This window comes from Capra hircus, chromosome 5 (assembly GCF_001704415.2).
Source record: "Capra hircus breed San Clemente chromosome 5, ASM170441v1, whole genome shotgun sequence".
Taxonomy (NCBI): domain Eukaryota; kingdom Metazoa; phylum Chordata; class Mammalia; order Artiodactyla; family Bovidae; genus Capra; species Capra hircus.
In genome coordinates this window covers 112,857,123-112,876,056 of record NC_030812.1, presented here as the reverse complement: position 1 = coordinate 112,876,056, position 18,934 = coordinate 112,857,123, and the positions used below count along the sequence as shown (strand labels likewise).

Below are 18,934 nucleotides of genomic sequence, written 5' to 3'. Positions count from 1 at the left end.
TGGAAACCAACATTTTATTGAGCTCTCCTCGCCCCGCAGAAATCCATTCCAGCAGATTCCCTGTGCCACGGGCATCCCAGACACGGGGGTGTGACCAGCACTCCCCCCGCCGCCCCCTGTTCGACCAACCCATGAGAGGGAGGCTCCGTCTCAGGACAGGCCACCGCAGAGCGGGCTGGGGCCGGGAGAGTGGGTCGTTAACCAGTAACGACTCCAGAGGTATAATAAATTCATTTCTCTTACAACAAAAAAAAAAGAAAGAAAAGAAAAAAAAACTAGTATGAACCTCAGTGTCCCAGCACTCAGAGTTTAAATTAAAAAAAAAAGCATCATCAAAAAACAGTTAAAAGACAACACCACCAAAACAGGGCCACCGCCAGGGTGGTGGTCGAGGGGGAGGGGCCAGCCCCACCCCCACACGAGTAGCGGCTCGGTCAGTGGAAGCGGCACCCCCAGCTGAGCATCGCCACCACCAGCAGGGACAGCGCCAGCTCGGGCCACAGGCTGGGTGACACCTGTGGGATGAAGGTGGCGACAAGTGAGGACCTCCAGTCGGCAGGAGGCCCGCCCATTCAACCCCCCCGCCCCCAGCCAGGCGAGGGTGGGAACGGGGGTGGTGTGGGGAGTCATTGGCTAACATGGGGGCCGCAGGAAGAACTGGGGGGGTCTGGGACGGGGTGACTGGAAAGATGAGAAACACAGGAGGGGTAGGAGTAGGAGAGGACCGTGGCCCAGAGGGTGCGGCAGGAGAGGAGGCCGGCCCACTGGGGGCTGCTGGTCTGCCAGGAAAACCGGTGTGATATTGACAGAATGGACTGCGGCATTCGGCCAGCACTGATGGGGAGGGAAGGGGAGGGGTCCGGAGAGCTGCTCGTCGGGACAAGAGGCAACTGTGAGCAGCCGGTCTGCCTGATGAAGGCAATTCCTGGCAGACGGGGAAAAACACAGCCCAGATGAGGAAGCAGATGTGTGCATCCAGCCCATGAACCGCAGCCTCAAACCCAGAGGCCCCTGGGGACCAGGCAGTGGTAGAAGATGCGGGGAGCGGGCAAGACGAGACAGTCGGGAGTGACATCCAGAGAGGGTGAGCCCCAAGCAGCTGCTCCAGAGCAGTCACCACTCACCGGATGGAAATCAAGGTCAGGAGTTCAAGGCTCACTTACCCGGTCCCTGAGAGTCAGGAAGCTCCAGAGCCTTCGGTTCTCCCTGAGGTTGGTGAAAGCAACCATAAAGCTTCTCAGAACATCCCTGAGCCCTACGTGGCTGTAGGGAAAAAACAAGCTGCAAGACAGAAAGGGGGCAGGGCCGTTACACAGGAGCAGGGGCAAGAGGTGGCCTCCAGGGACTGCTGGGGAGGAGAGGGCCTGTCCCCTCCCACCCACTGTCACCCAGCCCTCTGGTTCTAAATTCACCCCGTGGGGATCTGGACTTGCGTCCTGGGAGCTGGGCGACGCCCCACCGCTCATGGGCTCCCGCAGGCTGGTGCAGGAGGAGTCGCGTTCCGAGAGAGACCCGGGCCCCTCTAAGGCAGGCTGCTTCCCTGGACACAAGGCCCTCTGCCAGCTTGCATCCTAGTTTTCGGCAGTCATGGTCTCTCTGGTCTGACCCGGCAAGTCTGCGAGGCTCTGAGAACCTGCAGGGAAGCTGGCAAATGCTGGCAGCTGAGTCCTCCTGCAAGGACCCCCACCCCCACACAGAAGACTCTGCCCATAACGCTGGGCACAGAGCTCCATCCCAGCTCCCTGAGCACTTCCTGTTGTCTTCAGTCAAGACTCTTCTGGAAAGAGGCTATCTTGGCTTGAGGATAGAGGGGAGAGGAGGGCACTGGGGTCTGCGGCCCAGGACAGCTCCAGGGACTAGAGGGCTCTGGGCTCCGGGCTGCCCCCACACCGGGAGTGGAGCCGCGGGGGGCCAGCCCTGGTCTACGGGGGTCCTGGGCCCAGCGGGGCTTGTCACCTGTACACGGGCATCCAGAAGGGCTCAACGAACTGGGGCAGCAGCAACCTCAGCTCCATCTCGTCGGCAATGGAGGCCAGCTGCATGGCCAGGTAGTGTGGACTGTCACTGTGGGGAGGCAAGGAAAGGGACCTGGGGTGGTTGGGCTGGTGACCCCACACCCCCAGACCCCCAGATCCACCAAGGTGGAGGCAGCAAGGTGGGGGCAGGGAACCCTCACATGCCCCCTCCTCTGGCTCCTACTTTGCTTCAGAAGAAGCCAGTGAGGGCCCATCCCCAGGGGAGGTCCCTGGAGCACAGATGCTGGACCCTGGGGAGGGGGCTGCCCCGGTGGAGCCTGCCCCCACCCCCCGTTTTGTGGGAGGGCAGGGAGGTACTCAATGCCTGTGATAACAATTAGCCTCCCTTCCCCTCCAGGGTAATCCGAGCACTCCAGAAAGTCCAGGGAGGTACCTGGGACGTGTTTCCCAGTCCCTAATCCCGAACCCACCTCTGATGTCACCACCCCTTCTGAGAAAGGAGGGGCTACATGGCCCTCCCCCACCACTGACTCCCTGATGGAAACGGAGATGCTCACATTCACACTCTGAGCACCTGGGCTGGCTTCAGCCTTGCTCCCAGGGTGCTGCCCACATTCCAACCCGGTGACTTGGCTGGAAATTCCCCGGACTCCAAGTCCCTCCCAGCCTAGCCCCGGCCACCTGCCCAGTCTGGGCGGGGAGGTGGGGAGGAGGGGAGGGGGGACGGTGACGCTAGGGAGGGCTGGCAGGCAATCAGGTGGCAGGCTAAAGTCAGGACGACACCGCCCCCCAACTCCATCTACACGGAGAGGAAGGGGGCAGGTCCCCAAGTCCCTCCATACCTAAGATTCCAACCAGCCCCAAGCCCACGCCCAAGGCCTAATGGCTAAGAGTTTTCCGAGGCCTGAAGCAGGAGGGAAGCCTCTAGAAGCCTGGTGCTGATGCTGGGACAGTCTCCTCCTCCCTGCCTTGATCACCAGGGTTGGGAACTGCATCTGAAGCCGCCTCCTGCTGGTTCTCTAAAACCAAATCCGTCTCCTATGAGACCTTGACGTGACTGTGGTCAGAAGGGCCAGGAGGCACTCCGTCAAGGCCACGAGCTCGAGTCATTCTGATGGCCAGCACTGCAGGGCGGTCCTGGGCTGACTATGCTGGGTGCTCGGAGGGGTTCCTCTGTGTGCAGCTCCGCCCAGGGCGCTTGCCTCCGTGACCACGCCTGGGGAATTTCCACGCTGCAGCCCTGCCCGGAGAATGCAGAGGGCTCTGCTAACCACCTGCCAGTCACTGACCAGGAATGAGGGTGGGCCGGGCCCAAGGCTACCCCTACCTGTAGGGGGAGATGGAGTGGAACTCCAAGATACTGGTCACGCCGGGAAGCCCTGAGTCTTGGTCATCCAGGAAGCCTGGGCCATGGTTTTGTAGGAAGGTGTACAAAAAGAGGTTCCTAGAGAGGGGTCTTGCTTGATACATTTCTTCTCTGGAAGAAAAAGACAAGGAGTGGAGGCTCAGAAGTGTGCGATCTGGGGTATCACTTACTAGTCACCTTACCTCCACCCCGGCTCCCCCTGGCACGAATTCTGCTGTGTGCCTCTGGGAGGGTCACCATGCCTCTCTGTTCTCTCTCATCCATCTCAGGGATTTGGAGATTTATAAGGGGTCTCGCCTTCTTCCTTTGTGAAAAGAGAATCAGGGACTTCTTCCCTGGCGGACCAGTGGTTAGGACTTGACACTCTTCATTGCCGCGGCCCAGGTTCAATTCTTGGTCAGGGAACTAAGATCCCGCAAGTCATACGGTGTGGCCCCCCCAAAAAAGAGAAAATCGGACTATAAATGCAAGGCTCTAATTCTATCCCCAAGAGGACTATAGTCAAACAAAAAATCCCAAATGTCTGATGTCATAGTGGACTAAAGCTGGGCTCCATCCAGAGTGCCAGTTCCTTGGGTTCTGCCAGCTTCCTACTGCTACTCCCCCTAAGCAGAAAGAGGCAAATATCACAGGCTAAGCAAGGAAAAGTCACTCACAATCCCAACTCCCAGAGAGTGTCAGGTTTTAAACACATGCACAGCACACACATTTTCAAAACCGGGATCATGCCGAGGAGTGGGGTTGGATGAACTGGGAGATTGGGATTGACATATATCAAAGCCGTGGTTTTTCCAACAGTCATGTATGGATGTGAGAGGTGGACCATAAAGAAGGCTGAGAGCCAAAGAACTGATGCTTTTGGACTGTGGTGCTGGAGCAGACTCCTGAGAGTCCCTTGGACTGCAAGGAGATCAACCAGTCCATCCTAAAGGAAATCAACCCTGAATATTCATTGGAAGGACTGACGCTGAAACTGAAACTCCAATCCTTTGGCCACCTGATGCGAAGAACTGACTCACTGAAAAAGACCCTGATGCTGGGAAAGAGTGAAGGCAGGAGGAGAAGGGGACGACAGAGGATGAGAAGGTTGGATGGCATCACCGACTCAATGGACATGAGTTTGAGCAAACTCTGGGAGATGGTGAAGGACAAGGAAGCCTGGTGTGCTGCAGTCCATGGGGTCGAAAAGAGTTGGACACCACTTAGCGACTGAACAACAAAATGTATACAACAGATAACTAATGAGAACCTTAAAAAAAAAATGGGATCACTCCTTCCGCAGTATTTTATAACCTCCTTTCTCCAGTTGACTGTCTCACCTCTCCACTGCCCGGGCTCCGTGCTAATGGAGCTAGCTTTCACTGGGGTGGCCCTGACTTGTGCTCATCTAGGCCAGTTCTAATACTTCTGTTCTCACTTGCCCCAGCATGCCTTGCAGCTAGTGGCGGGCCTGTAACCCACTTCCGGTCAATGAGGTCTCAGTCTGAGCCGGGGGTTGAAGGGGAGCAGACACAGACGGGGCAGCTCTGTTTATATCATCAGGTGTGACAGCTGGTTAGGCCTATGACCGTGCTCACCAGAATTTAGCCCACGCTGTATCAAACAGCCTTCGCTCCAGAACACAATGAAGAGCCAAAGGGCCCGAGTTCAAATCCCAGCTCTTCCACTCAGAAGCTGTGTGACGCCACAGTTTTCTCATCGGTAATGTGTCAGGAGCAGCCCCCTGCCCACTAGGCTGCTGGAGGATGAAGGAGCCTCCTTTAACTGTCAAAACAGTTTTGAAAACATTGATCCATTTATTTGGCTCGGTGCTGGGTCTCGGTGTATCACGTGGGAACTTTCATTCCGGTGCTCCGACTGTCTAGTTGTGACGTGCCTGTTTAGTTGCTCCAAGGTATGTGGAATCTTCGTTTCCCGACCAGGGTATGAACCTCCATCCCCTGCACTGCAAGGCAGATTCCTAACCGCTGGACCACCAGGGGCGTCCCAAGTACTAACACTCTGAGCACAGCCTGGTGGGGAGCAGCACTGTTATGGCCTCTGTACCTCAATCCATTATTCTTTCAATAACAATCAATGCTGGGGACCTCCCTGGAGTCCCGTGGCTAGGACTCTGCACTTCCACTGCCGGGAGCACCCACTGCTGGTCAGGAAACTAAGATCCCACATGCCATGGATGTGCCCCCTCCCCCAAATTAACTGTATCAACAATCAGCTGGTTTACACCCAGGCCTCCTGCTCCCCAGGCCAGGGTGGACCAACGTTCACTCCTGACTGCGGCTGAGAGGTACGCAAGCGCAGGGACGCAGAGCCGCGCATAGAGCGCGCCGTGTGCTCTCGGCGCTAAAGGGGGGCGGCCGGAAACGCAAACAGGGCAGGGGCTCGTGGGCAGGCAGGTCAGTTTCCTGGGTCCTCCAGGTGCCGCCGGGCGAGTCTAGACAAGTCATTCTCAACAGTGCAAGCAAACTGCACGCAGAGATGGACATGACATCATCTGATGGCGCACACAGGTTTCAGGGTGTCTGGGGCACCCTGGCCTTTGAGAAAGAACTCGCACAAGGACAGCATTGTTCCACAGAGAAAATGTGGCCAGAGCCTGCATCAAAGGGAGCGGGCTGCTTCAGTTTCCTGGGAGAGAAACAGTTCTACATCTGTTCCAGATGAAAGCGCGACGTGAAAGGCAGGTCGCGGGCGCTGGGGCTGCAGAGAGCTGACGTGTAAACACAGCCACAGGGGCCACAAAAGAGCCCCAGTCTGACAGATGCCACCCGCACCTGTCAGGACAGCCCCTTCCCCCGTGGGCTGAAGGGTGATGTCAGGTCAGACCTGGTGGGTGGAGCCAGGAGGGTGGCCCCTGGCACCCCAGGCGGGCTTCGGGGAATGGTGCAGCCACCTGCTGAGGGCGCCTGCAGGCAGAGTGTCAAAAGCAGGCTGCCCCCGCCGCCAGCGACCCCACCCCAACCCTGCTGCCAACCAGCAGGCCCGCCACACAGACAAGGAGGGTCCCGGGGACGTTTCTAAGACCCTAAAAGGCTGTTAGCAACACAGACACCCAGCGCAGGTGGCACTCTGGGTGCCTAAATCTTCACCCCTTCGTTCTGGGGTCTATCAGTTAAAAGCTATGGAGTGAGTCCAGACCCACCTATCACACTGCCCAAGAGTAGATGATGTAACTAGTGCGGTTTGAAGCCACTTCTGTAGCCAGGGATGACTCTCATCCCTTCCCCTTATGATTAGGAGATGCTGAACCAGGGCCACAGACCCTGCTCCCAGGTCAACCCCCCTGGAAGGAGGGGCACTGATGCCATGGTCGGGGAGGCGAGTGGCCTTCAGTTAGATTTATGGGGAAAAATGGTAAATGAGTCTTTTTCTCTGGGGCTTCCCTGGTGGCTCAGTGGTAAAGAACCTGCCCACCAAAGCAGGAGACTCAGGGTTGATCCCTGGATGGGGAAGACACTCTGGAGGAAGAAATGGCCACCCACTCCAGTAGCCTTGCCTGGGAAATGCCGCGGACAGAGAAGCTTGGTGGGCTACAGTCCATGGGGTCACAAAGAGTTGGACACAACTTCCTAAAGAATGATAACAACAAACTTCTTCTATCTTTCTTTTTTGGGCCATGGAGTGTTAAGCACTAGACTGCCTGGGAAGTCCTATAAATGAGTCTTAACAAGCTAGATCAACACAGAAAAATCAAGAGCATTCCTACAAGACAACCTGAAAATACTGTAGACAGTAAGTACAACTGTGGAAATATAAGATTTCTGATCAGGAAATATATGGCTTTTTTTTTTTAATCTAAGAAAGGGTGCTTAAAATCGGCATGGACAAGAACTTTCCTGGTGGTTGAGACTCCCAGCTTCCACTGCAGGGGTCACGGGTTCCATTCCCTGGTTGGGTAATTAGGATCCCGCATACTGTGCAATGCAGGGGGAATGACTTCCCCAAAAAATGCCTTTATGGATAAATACAAATTCCATTAAAGGACTTAAAAGATCCAGATAAATAGAGACAGGTTTTAACATCAAACAGGTTCTAAGCCCAGTGAACTTGACCTCGTGTTAGGCCAGCATTTCAGGAACTCGGACCAGGAGCTCTCAGAGTGTCTATGCAAATGGCCATTTTCAAGGGAAAGCTGTCCCAGCCCTCATTTGCATCTGTCTCCCTGCTCCTTTAGCCCCTCACTCCCCCTCCAAGCCCCTCTGCACGGGGCTGTTCCCTTCCCAGAGATGGCTTGTGCTCCCACGGACCCTTTACCCCACTGGTAAGGGGTCGCTAGGGGACTTCATTGGGCACATGGCCTGAGCTTCACCTTGAGCCATTATCCCAACATCCCTCAGTTCCCAGTAGACATGCCTAGAATCCTTGGGCACCTTGGGTACCAAAGGATGAGGGTCCCTGAGTCCTACAGGGCCGGTGCCTGACCTGGGACAGTGACGACTAGCAGCTTGGGCGTGAGGCCTAAACTGCGTGTGACCAGCTTCGAGGTGGCTGAGCATCATGAGTGGTGCCTCCTCAACTGGACTCAACTGTCTGGGGGCAGGGCCTGCCCCTTCTGCAGCTTCATGTGGGTCCCCAGACCCTTCTGGACCTCTCTGATCAGAGCTAGCTTGGGATAGACACCAGACTCTCCTCTTCCCTTGATCATCATCTGAGCCCTGCCTGATGCTCCAAAACAGGTGGGGGGATGTTGAATTGACATCCTAACCAACCACTCACTTGCAGGGAGATCTTGGGCAAGACCCCCAGTTTCCTTATCTGCTAAGCAGGCATAATGGTCCCATGCTAATAGGGTTCCTTTTCCAGGCAAGAACCAGCACTAGAGACTTCCCTGGGGGTCCAGTGGCTAAGACTCTGCACTCCCAACGCAGGGGGCCCAGGTTCCCTGGTCAGGGGACTAAAGATTCCACATGCCACAAGTAAGACCCGGTGCAGCCAAATAAAGAAGATTTTCTTTAAAAAGAACCAGCCCTAACTGTCTTATAATCCTGGCTGATGTTTGGGTATCAGCTATGGTCAAGCACTGATTTAAGCTCTGTACGTGGATGAAAATGCTCACCACTTAACCCTGTATCTATTAAAAAGAGAAGTGAAGAAATTCAAGTCCTTAGCCTTCTTGCCCCAGTCAGTCAATGGTTCTGGCTGGTACTAAAGGAGGAGAATCAACAAGCAGCCCTAGGCTGGCCTTGGGGCTCTAGATCCGAGCGAGAGGACAATGTGGCTGAGAGTGGGGACAGGGGCCTTGCAGCAGCCCCCCAGAGCTGGTCCCTCCCAGTGGCCCCCTCACTCCAGTGGAGGCTGAGGGTTGGGCCCATCCCGTCTGGCGCGTCTCCTGCTGGGGGCCTCCAGTCTGACCTCCAAGCAGCAGCCTCAGATCTGACCCCTCCACCTGCTCCATCGCTCCCCAGGCCCCTCAGGGGACACTACCAGGAGCTGCTTCTCCCCCTGGTCACCTCAGCCCTGCCGCCCCAATCCTAACCCAGCTCCCACCACACTAAACATGTCAGGCCTCCAGTCTTCGCCTGGGAAGTGCCGCTGGCCATTCTCGCTCTCCTCTGACAACCCTGTTGGCCCCCGCTGGGTGTCCTGGGGGACAACCCCTGTGCCCAGCTCCCTCACTCCTCAATGAAGACACCAGCAAGAGCCATTCCACGGGGGACAACCAGGAGCTGGGACTTCCCTAGTGGTCCAGTGGTTAGGACTCGGAGCTTACCCTGCAAGGGGCCCGGGATTCCATCCGTAGTTGGGGAGCTAAGATCCTGCAAGCCCTGTGGTGCAGCCAAACAAAAGCTTAAAAAAAAAAAAAGGAACTTCCGTCACTATCGTTATTAATCCCTGCTTCCCAGCCCACAGCACCGGGCAGATAAATGCTTGTCGAGTGACTAAACAGGGGGGCAAAAATTGACATCACTGCAGCTGCAGATCCAGGAACCTGGACTGGTTTCAAGCGTCTATTTTTTTTCCCAGCGTATTTGCAAAGGAGGAGTTTAAAACTCTTCTTTGGTGGAAAGGAAGGCACACCCACGCAGGCAGCAGCCCACGCTCACCCTCCTACACACGCAGTGGAAACCCATTTTCCGCTGGATCTCAGGATGCAAATTGAACCTTGCTGCCTGCCCCCACAGTCACGAGGACGCCTGCGGGGCTTGGAAGGAAGGGGCATCAGCTCTGGACCGGCCAGGCTGCAGGGTCGCAGGCGTGCCTCTTCCACCACACCCTGGGATGGAAACAGCTGCCCCCGCCTTGTGGGGGCGTGAACCCTGAGTCGCCGCCCAGCCCAACCTTCCCCATGTCCCTGAGGGCCTTGCAGCAAAGCAGGAACAGGTGAGGCCCCCTCTGGTGAGTGAGTCCTCTGGGCCAGGCAGGTGGATGCTCTGGACCCAGATGCAAAGCCCTGGCCCCCAGTCTTTTCCTTCGGGGTCCCCCACACCCACATGGCCCCGCTAATGCGCTGGCATACAAAGCATTCAGTGCCCACAGCATCAAGCAGAAAAGCCCTGACTTGGGCAGGACAGATGCAGGTTCCTGTCCCAGCCTTGTCACTGCTGTGAGACCAGGAGCAGTCATCCAGCTCAGAGAGAGTTCTGCAAAGAAGCAGCACAGCCTCCAGGGTTGCAAAGAACATCAAAAGATACAATGATTGCCCATATTCTGCCACCTTGCAGGAGCGGGAGGCTCCATAGCTGGTGGAGATCCAGAAGGGAGTGAGAGACGGCTAGTCCCTACTTCTCTGGGGGTCAGTTTGACAGTGTCTATCAAAGTCACAAGCACACAAGCCCTTTGATTTCTAGAAATGTGTCCTCTGCGCAGGCCTGCATGTACCTGGCAGGTACTGCTGCGACAAGATCTTGAAGGCGCGTGAACACAGCGGGGAACGCAGATTAACTGTGCTGGATTATTACTGTTCAGTGGCTAAGGTGTCTGACTCTTTGCCACCCCGTGGCTCCTCTGCCAGGCTCCTTTGTCCTTCACTATCTCCCGGAGTTTGCTCAGATTCGTGTCCATTGAGTCGGTGATGCCTTCCAACCGTCTCATCTTATCATCCCCCTCTGCTCTTGTCTTCCATGCTGCACACATGTTAAAAAAAAAAAAAAAAAAAAAAAAGACAAACACCTCTATCTGCACAGATCCATCTCCCAAAAGAGAAAGAAGGTCAGGAAAGAGGGGAAGGGGCCTCTCTGGGACAAAGGTAAGAAGGAGACTTGAACTTTTTTAACTCTATATGTTTCTGTCTTCCTGAATATTGGGGTTAGTCTCACTGATTCAAAAAATCGAGCAAAAATAATTGTTTCCAGTTCATCACCTGAATTTTCGTTCTGAAAGGATGATGTTTGTCTGAAAGGGCGATGTTTGTCTTCAAGGTCTATTTCAGGAATCGAGCATCCAACCCGTCCCAGCCCCCACCCCACCCACGCCCTCCCCACCTGGCAGGGGAGGCCAGACTTAGGAACCTGCAGATGCCTGAAGCAGCTGGTCTCAGGTGGGCGGGACTCACTTCCCTTAAGTGAAGGAGAAACAACGGGGTGGGGGGGGGGGTGGGGGGGGGGCGGGGGCGGGGGGGTGGGAGGGAGATGAGAACGTAAGAGGAGGGAAAGGTATTTTAAGCAAAAGGCTGGAAATTCAGCGTAGGAGTTGGAAGCCAGCAGGGTGACAGCCCGCTCCAGTAGTCTTGGAGAATCCCCATGGACAGAGGAGCCTGGCAGTGCTACGGTGCATGGGGCTGCAGAGAGTCGGACATGACTGAGCCTCTAAGCACAGCTCGAAACAGGCTTCCTCAGCCCTACCACTGCACCAGCATCTCAGCCCTCTGCCCTGAAGCCTGGCGCAGGTGCTGCCGTGGGCCACCTTGAACCAGGTGCAGACACTGCAAGAGATCCAACCTCGGGACTGCCCTGGGAGTCCAGGGGCTAAGACTTCGAGCTCCCAGTGCAGAGGGTTCGATCCCGGATCAGGGAACCAGATCCCGCTTGCCAAGACCCGGGGCAGCCAAATAATTAAATAAGAATAAAATATATTAAACAAAAGAGAGAGTGAGAAAGCCAACTTGGCTTCTGGCTGGGGTGGCCTCGGGCAAAGGCTTGCCCTCTCTGGCCTGCAGTTTAAAGCTCAGTAACCCCACGCCCTTTTTTGCAGCTACTGAGTCCAGGCTCCCTCGGGACCAACTAAGGGTTAGAACAATGAAGGGCTGTGAGAGACTATTGGATGGATCTGGAAGGTGAAATAAAACCAGGAGGAAAAGGTACTTCTTTAAATCCTGAGCAGTGGAGCCAGCTGAAGGAACAGACTTCTGACACTGATGATACAATAAGAAAACCGTAAAATCAGAGCCATATAAAGCCTGCACTGCTCTAGCTGTTTTAATCCGTCTTTTACATTGGTTTTTGTTTCCTACACATTATTTTCCAAGCTACTGTATATCTGGATTGCGGGACAATGTGTAAGATAAATACTTTTTATTTTTTTTAAGAAATGCGCATTATTAAAAATGTTCAGGACTTCCCTGGTGGATAAGAAGCCGCCTGCCAATGCAAGGGGAAATGGGTTCGATTCCTGGTCTGGGAAGATCCTACATACCTCAGGGCAACTAAGCCCAAGCAACTCCAGTGCAGCCAAAAATTAACTTAAAACAATATTTTGAGTGGAGCTGAAACAAATAAAAACGAACAGTGAAGGGTTTGTCGCCCACTTAAGCTCCATGAAATCTGGCCCCAACTCCAGGACACATTCTTGGCCAGAGCTGCTGTGAGATGACTGGGCTCCAGGTCCCCAGGGCCTGACCCAAGGATCTCAGGAATGTCAGTGGAAAGAGTGATGCAAAACCTGCGGCCCCTTCTCCTCCCAACCTGGCAGGTTGGCGGCCTCCAAAATGGAAGGAGGTGGGCCTCCACGTTTCATAGAAAGAAGTCAAGGTTAGCTGTGATTGCCAGGAGCAAGACATGGAACCTGCCCTGGGCTGTGTTTACATCTCACTGGTTACACATTATTTATGAAGGAAAACGCTGAGCCAAGGGGCCCTGGGCTGCAGGCACACCTGGGTTCTGGTCCAGCTTGGCTGTGGTCCTCTGGACAAATTCCTTAGCCCCTGTGCTCAGTCGCTCAGTCGTGTCTGACTCTTTGCGACCCCCTGGACTGTAGCCCACCAGGCTCCTCTGTCCAGGGGGTTTTCCAGACAAGAATACTGGATCGGGTTGCCATTTCCTCCTCCAGGGGGATCTTCCCCACCCAGGGATCCAGTCTGCTTCTCTCCCATCCCCTGCACTGGCAGGTGAATTCTTTACCACTGAGCCACCAGGAAATTCCCACACTACACTTGCTCTTAGCCAAAAGCCCAGCTGGACCCCCTAATTCTTCACTCACTAAACAAGCACTGGGGACAGATTCTTTTCCGTTCTTTCCCGCTCAAATACACATTAAAAAAGAAAAAAAAAAGAGAAAATGTAACAGATGAATAATTATCTTGACAACTGATTTTGAAATTGGCTTTAAACCAGTCGGCTGAGGTCTGAAAGTTTCTGCCCCGCCCCAAATTCCTCTGTGGAAAACCTAATGCTCATGATGGAGAAAGGAGGGGAGGGCCCAGGGAGGCAAGGAGATCCCGAGGGCTCTGCTAATGGGTTAGGACTCTGCTAAACCAGGCCCAGGAGTGCTCCCTTCACATCCTCCACTGGGGACACAGGAAGTCTGTGGCACCCTGACCTTGGACTTCAAGCATCCAGAACAGTGAGAGATAAGTATCTGTGGCTTATGAACCACCCAGACTACAGTGTTTGTTAGAATGCACACTTCATGAAGTGAGGAGGAACCAGGTGGGGGAATCATGGTGAGGAGACTTTGCAAGGCCAGTCTGGAGGAGGTCCCAGAGGACCGCGTCCTTGTTGCCACCTGAAAGGGGCCCCGGGGTTCCCACCTCCACTAGAAAAAGAACAGCCGTCAAGGTACTGCTTGGGTCTGCCACATACGTTTAAAAAGGCTGTATATCAGACAATAAATGCTAAAGAGGGTGTGGGGAAAGGGAACCCTCCGACGTGGAGGCTCCTTAAAAAACTAAAAACAGAGCTACCATATGATCCAGCAACCCCACTCCTAGGCACATATCTGGAAAGGATGAAAACTCATATTCGCAGTAATGCTATTTACAATAGCCAGGACATGGAAACAATCCAAGTGCCCATCAACAGATGATTAGTTTAAGATGTGGTGTGTGTGTGTGTGTGTGTTGCTGTTGTTAAGTTGTAAAGTCATGTCCGAGTGGGTTGGCCTGCCATTACCTTCCCCAGGGTATCTTCTCGAGTCAGGGATCCAACCCCCATCTCCCGCATTGCAGGTGGATTCTTTTACTGCTGAGCCACCTGAGAAGCCCCCACACACACCTGGGAAATCCCCCCCCGGCACACACACACACACACACACATAAAATATTACTCAGTCATAATAAGAACGAGGGCTTCCCTGTGGCTCAAACGTAAAGAATCTGCCTGCAATGCAGGAGACCCAGGTTCAATCACTGGGTTGGGAAGATCCCCTGGAGAATGAATTGGCAACCCCCTCCAGCATTCTTGACTGGAGAATTCCATGGACAGAGGAGCCTGGTAGGCTATAGTCCATGGGATCGCAAAGAGTCAGACACGAGTGACCGACTTTCACTTTTTTTTTTTTTTTTTTTCAAAAAGAATGAATTATTGCCATTTGCAGCGTCATGTACGAACCTAGAGATCATCATTCTCAAACAGAGAAAGACAGTTGATATCACTTATATGTGAAATCTAAAACAGTACAAATAAATCTATTCACTAAAGAGACTCAGGCATAGAAAATTTATGTTTACCAATGGGGAAACAGGGAGTATAAATCAGGAGTGTCGGATTAACAGATCTACACTATCATATATAAAACAAACAAGGGCTTACTATATAGCACAGGACACTACATTCAGTGTCCTGTGATAACCCAATAGAAAAGATTATATACATACATATATATATATATATATATACGGATATCCAAACCACTTTGTTTTATACCTGAACACAATCCTGTAAATCAAATATACTTCAATTAAAGTTCGTAAGAATTTACATGAAGGACTATGCGCTCCTGGGTCCAGACACTAAGGGCTCAGAGAGACGTGGCCCTCATGGTCTCCTTCCTTCCAGACAGTTTTGGGTCTCCCCAGCGCTGCGGGGTCTCAACCACTTACCATATCTGGACATGGCCCCCTCCAGTCGGCAGCCTTGGGGGCTCCCCTTTCTGAGGACAGATCCTGGGCTGCCTACTCCTCTCTTTCCACGCCCTCAAGCCCACCTTCACACCTCCTGCTACCTCCCCAGGTTGGCATCAGGGACCTGCATATTCCTCCAGGCTCAGAACTCACCTCCTCCCAGGACAGAATTAATTGCTCCTAACCCAGCACCTTGTGTAAACAGACCTGGATTAGGCACACAGCCCATGACAGTCTCATTAAATGTTTACCTGTCTGTCTGCCCTGGCTCCGAGCAGGAACTAGTGAATGAGGACAGCCCAAGGGAACCAGATAATACAAGGTCCAACAGAACGAAGGGACGGGGCTCACAGGGCAGTCAGTTCCTGGCCAGGCACGCTGGACTGGACACGCGCAGCTTTTGAGAGGAGGCAGAGGTTGCGTGCATGGTATACAGCAGGGTCCCAACCCCTGGCCCACAAACCTGGATAGGTGCGCGGCCTGTTAACAACTCAGCCACACAGCAGGAAGTGAGCAGCAGGTGAACGAGCAAAGCCTCATCTGTACCTACAGCCGCTCCCCAAAGCCCGCATGACCACCCGAGCTCAGGAAAACAAGCTCGGGGCTCCCACTGACTCTGCGTGATGGTGAGCTATATAATTGTTTCATTCTATATCACAATGTAATAATACCAGAAAGAAAGAGCATGATCAGTGTAGCGTGCTTGAATCATCTCCAAACCATCCCCTCCCCGCAAGTTGGTGGAAACCGATCACTAGTGCCAAAAGGGTTGGGGTATACAGTCAGTGCTCACTAACGGGAGGCTCTTGGTCCATGAACTTGGAGCTGAGCAGAGGTGCACGCCCACCCAGTTCACCGCTGGGATTTCCCGGATGCGTCATTGTCTGCAAATGGGAAATCCGCCCATCTCCCTGGCCGGCCTCGAGCCTTCACTGAGTTCCATGCCAGACTCAGTGCCTCTGCCCAGACAGCCAGGTGGGCTGCCCGCTCCGGCCCCGAGCTTGCCTCTCCTCTCAGACTCTGGGTGACCCCGTGTCTTCTCCCACCTCCAGAAAAACAGGTTTACCAGCAGCGCCTGGCAAGGCCCTGCGGTGTTTTGTGTAGTCACAGCCCAATATTGACACTAGGGAAATCAGCTGCCCTCCCCAAGCCTGCCCCAGGGCCCTGACCACCAGGCCCGGCCTCTCCTGCCCGCCTCCAGGCCAGTGAGGGGCTCCGGCCGGGGACTTATTTGCTTACATTCTGTATTTCACCCAGGGCCCGGCCCCAACCGACCCACAGCAGGACAAAGCGCCAGCCGCACACGTCCACTCAGACCCGCTGCAGGCTTCCTGGTGGCCGCCGACAACAAAACCCAAGCGTGCCGGGAACTTCCTTGAAACACCGAAGAATTGTTCTGGGCCAAGAGAAAAACAGCCCGACTCTCGTGGGATCCACTACGGCCACGGGAGGGGAAGCCAGAAGCCATTAATTGTCTACAGACTTAATGGGATCACTAAAAACAGGATGCTTTCCAGGGAGAGGGGGAAACACCTCGGAGGTCAGGGTCAAGACTCACTGGTGGATGGAGCCGTTCACCGAGGACCCCCGTCCACTTCCTAGACGACCAGACGTGAGAAAGCAGACGGCCACTGCTCTCTCCTTTCTTTGCAGCTCAATTTCTATATCTGCGCCTGTGCTCAGCCGCGTCTGACTGTGACCCCCATGGACTGCAGCCCGCCAGGCTCCTCTGTCCATGAGGATTGTCCAGGCAAGAAGACTGGAGGGGGCTGCCATGCCCTCCCCTCCATGGGATCTTCCCAACTCAGGGAAGGAACTCAGGTCTCCCGCATTGCAGGCAGATTCTTTACTGTCTAAGCCACCAGGGAAGCCCAGTTTCTACACTTACTGACCACCTAATAAAACTTACAATAAACATATTGATGCATACAACCAGCTATGTTTAGAAGCTCTAACCAGCTTCTTCCCAGAGTGCCCAGGTTGTGATGGAAAGAGGGGATACTCTAGTGTGATCTTTCTCAACTCCTGCTCTGGGACTTCCCTGGCAGTCCAGTGGTTAAGACTGCACTTCCAGTGCCAAGGGGCTCAGGTTTGATCCCTGGTCAGGGAATTAAGATCCCACAAGCCGTGCGGCATGGCCAAAAAGAAAAAGAAAAAAAAAAAAATAAATTCCTGTTCCAGTGGAGCTACGGGCTTGTGTAAATCAGACTAAGTGAGCAGGTGTAATTTCCACACTGTCTTAGAGTCCTGAAAACAACAGAGTAAAATCCTCGGCCAGCCCATACTGTCAGTAGAGTGTATTTCTCCCAAGGCCGTTCTCGCTATTCTCTATTCTGTCTACGGCATGTATATCTCTCTGATAAATTCACTTCTTACTTATCAAAAAAAAAAAAAAGAGAGAGAGAGCTTTAGGGCAGAGGAACCCCCAGGAACAGAGGGAGGGCTGCAGCTCGAGACCAGGTATTCACAGAAGGCTTCTCGGAGGAGGAAGCAATTGAGACAGTGAGTCTGGCATCCAAGGGGCGCTGCTACAGTGCATCACTCCACTTATTTTAGGCCTCACCCGCTCCCATGGAAGGCAGCACAGAACTTCTGGTGCTTAGAGAAACATTCCCGTCAAAAAAATTAAATAAAGTCACCTGGCAGCCATCTTAGAGGGTAGATTAAAAATGTTTCCTGCCCCGAAGGACATTCCAAGGCACTGCCCCCCAAGAAGCCACTCTCCCTAGACCCCACTCCTCCCAGACCAAACACAAGCAAAAGTAAACTTGTACAATCTAATGTTGGTAAGGCTGGAGAAGCCACAGTGACCTTGAGGTTAAGACAGTGGGAAATCCCCAAATCCTGGACTGAGAAGGGAGGGGAGATGAGACCGTGGGGAAGACCAGCACCACCAGCCCAGTGCTAAGACTGGGATCCTGGCCACTGAGGCATCAGGTGCCAATCGCCCCAGATGTTCTGCTCCTCCTAAGAACTCATTCCAAGGGCAGCCCAGAATAAGTAGAAATAGAGTTAAACAGCTAACTCCGGAGAAGTCACTAACGGCCGCCAACACTTGGGAGTGGTATTCCTCCAGCCCTGGTGGGAAACCTCATGGACCCATTTTACAGAATGAGCAGCTGAGGCTCAGGGGTGCCAGAACCCAGCGAAGACAACACAACCAGAAAGTGGCTGCGTGGAGAGCTTGGCTTGGCTTCTAGGAAACAGCTCTGGGCTTTTTGGCTAGACAGCATTTATAACGCCTCCTGAACTCAGGCTCAGTTTCTCCAACCGTACAAGGAGGCCTCTGGTCCTTGGAGGCCGGCCAGCACAGAGCCCTCCCTAAAGTGGTAAGGATAAAGCCATAACCCTCCCTTCCCGGGGAGCCGCAGCAAAGCTTAGGAAGGAAACCAAGCCGCATAGGTGCTCGGAAAATGCTACAATAGCAGCAGCGGCAAGAACAACAACGTCCTGGCGAAAACTATAGTAACAATTAACGGTTTACAAAACGACTCACACCCAGGAGGTGGGGAGCCCAGAGCCCCTCGGGGCTGGTCCTGGCCACGCGGGGCTGGCGGCGGGACGCCTCGCGGTCCCCGGATGGGGCGCGCCCGGCGGTCCCTGCTTTGCACCAGCGGCCCGGGCGCCTTCCCCGCGGGACGCACCTGCCCCGGGCGTGGGCAGGCAGAGGGCGCCGCGCCCGCCCGGCGCGCAGTTCCTGTTCCGGACTTCCCCGCGTCCCGCGTCCGGCCGGGCCCGGGCCCCCTGGCCGGTGCGCGGCGCCCGGGCACCCCGGGGCCGGCGGGAACCGGTGTCCGACGCCATCTTCCTCTCCCCGCCCCCATCCTTTTTCTTTTTTTCTTTTTTTGGTGGCCGCGCCGTCGCGGCCCTGGGCTGGCAGCCCTGCGTTCGGGTCCGATGCCCAGAGGACCTGGGAGTCCGGCCTCGGAGGAAGGAGAAGGGCGATCGGGCGCCGGGTCCCCTGGGCGCGGCGCAGACAGGCCGCCCCATTGCACAGATGCGGAGACTGAGGCCCCCAGGGGCCGCGGATGCCAAGATCGCCCACCGGGGAACTGGAGCCCCCCCCTACCTCGGCCAGCGAGGTGGGTGTTTCGAAGCCGGGGTCCCCAGACGTTGCCAGCAAGTAAGTAATCCAGTCGGGACAGGAAAATATGGGGCCACTGGCCTCTCTACCTTCCAGCGGGCGCCCAGGGCAGCCGCGGGGCGCTCACCTGCCGGGCTCGGACTGGGCGGAGGGGCGGCCGGCAGCGGAGCGAGGGTCACAGCAGGGGCGGGAGGGCTCACCTCGCGTCCGGCGGTGGCAGTGGCGGCGGGTGGTGACGGCGGCGGCGTCCACAGCGCTCCAGCCGCGAGGCGTATTGTCTGCGGCGAGGGGCC

General features: G+C 54.8%; 1 protein-coding gene across 1 annotated transcript; it reads right to left on the bottom strand.

The window, feature by feature from the left end:
* BIK (BCL2 interacting killer) lies at positions 1-18,934 on the bottom strand. The gene is made up of 5 exons (XM_018048868.1): positions 18,769-18,934; positions 3,304-3,453; positions 1,957-2,064; positions 1,164-1,281; positions 1-515 (listed from the first exon to the last, which is right to left on the bottom strand). Exons 2-5 carry the CDS (start codon positions 3,444-3,446, stop codon positions 435-437), a joined length of 450 nt encoding a protein of 149 aa, XP_017904357.1. The 5' UTR covers positions 3,447-3,453; positions 18,769-18,934; the 3' UTR covers positions 1-434.

Coding starts and splice junctions, on each gene's coding strand:
- BIK (XM_018048868.1), bottom strand. CDS start 3,446: ATGTATCAAGCAAGACCCCTCTCTAGGAACCTCTTTTTGTACACCTTC. Junction 1,282..1,956: donor TTCTGGATGCCCGTGTACAG/GTGACAAGCCCC, acceptor TCTGTCTTGCAG/CTTGTTTTTTCCCTACAGCC. Junction 516..1,163: donor TCCTGACTCTCAGGGACCGG/GTAAGTGAGCCT, acceptor TTCATCCCACAG/GTGTCACCCAGCCTGTGGCC.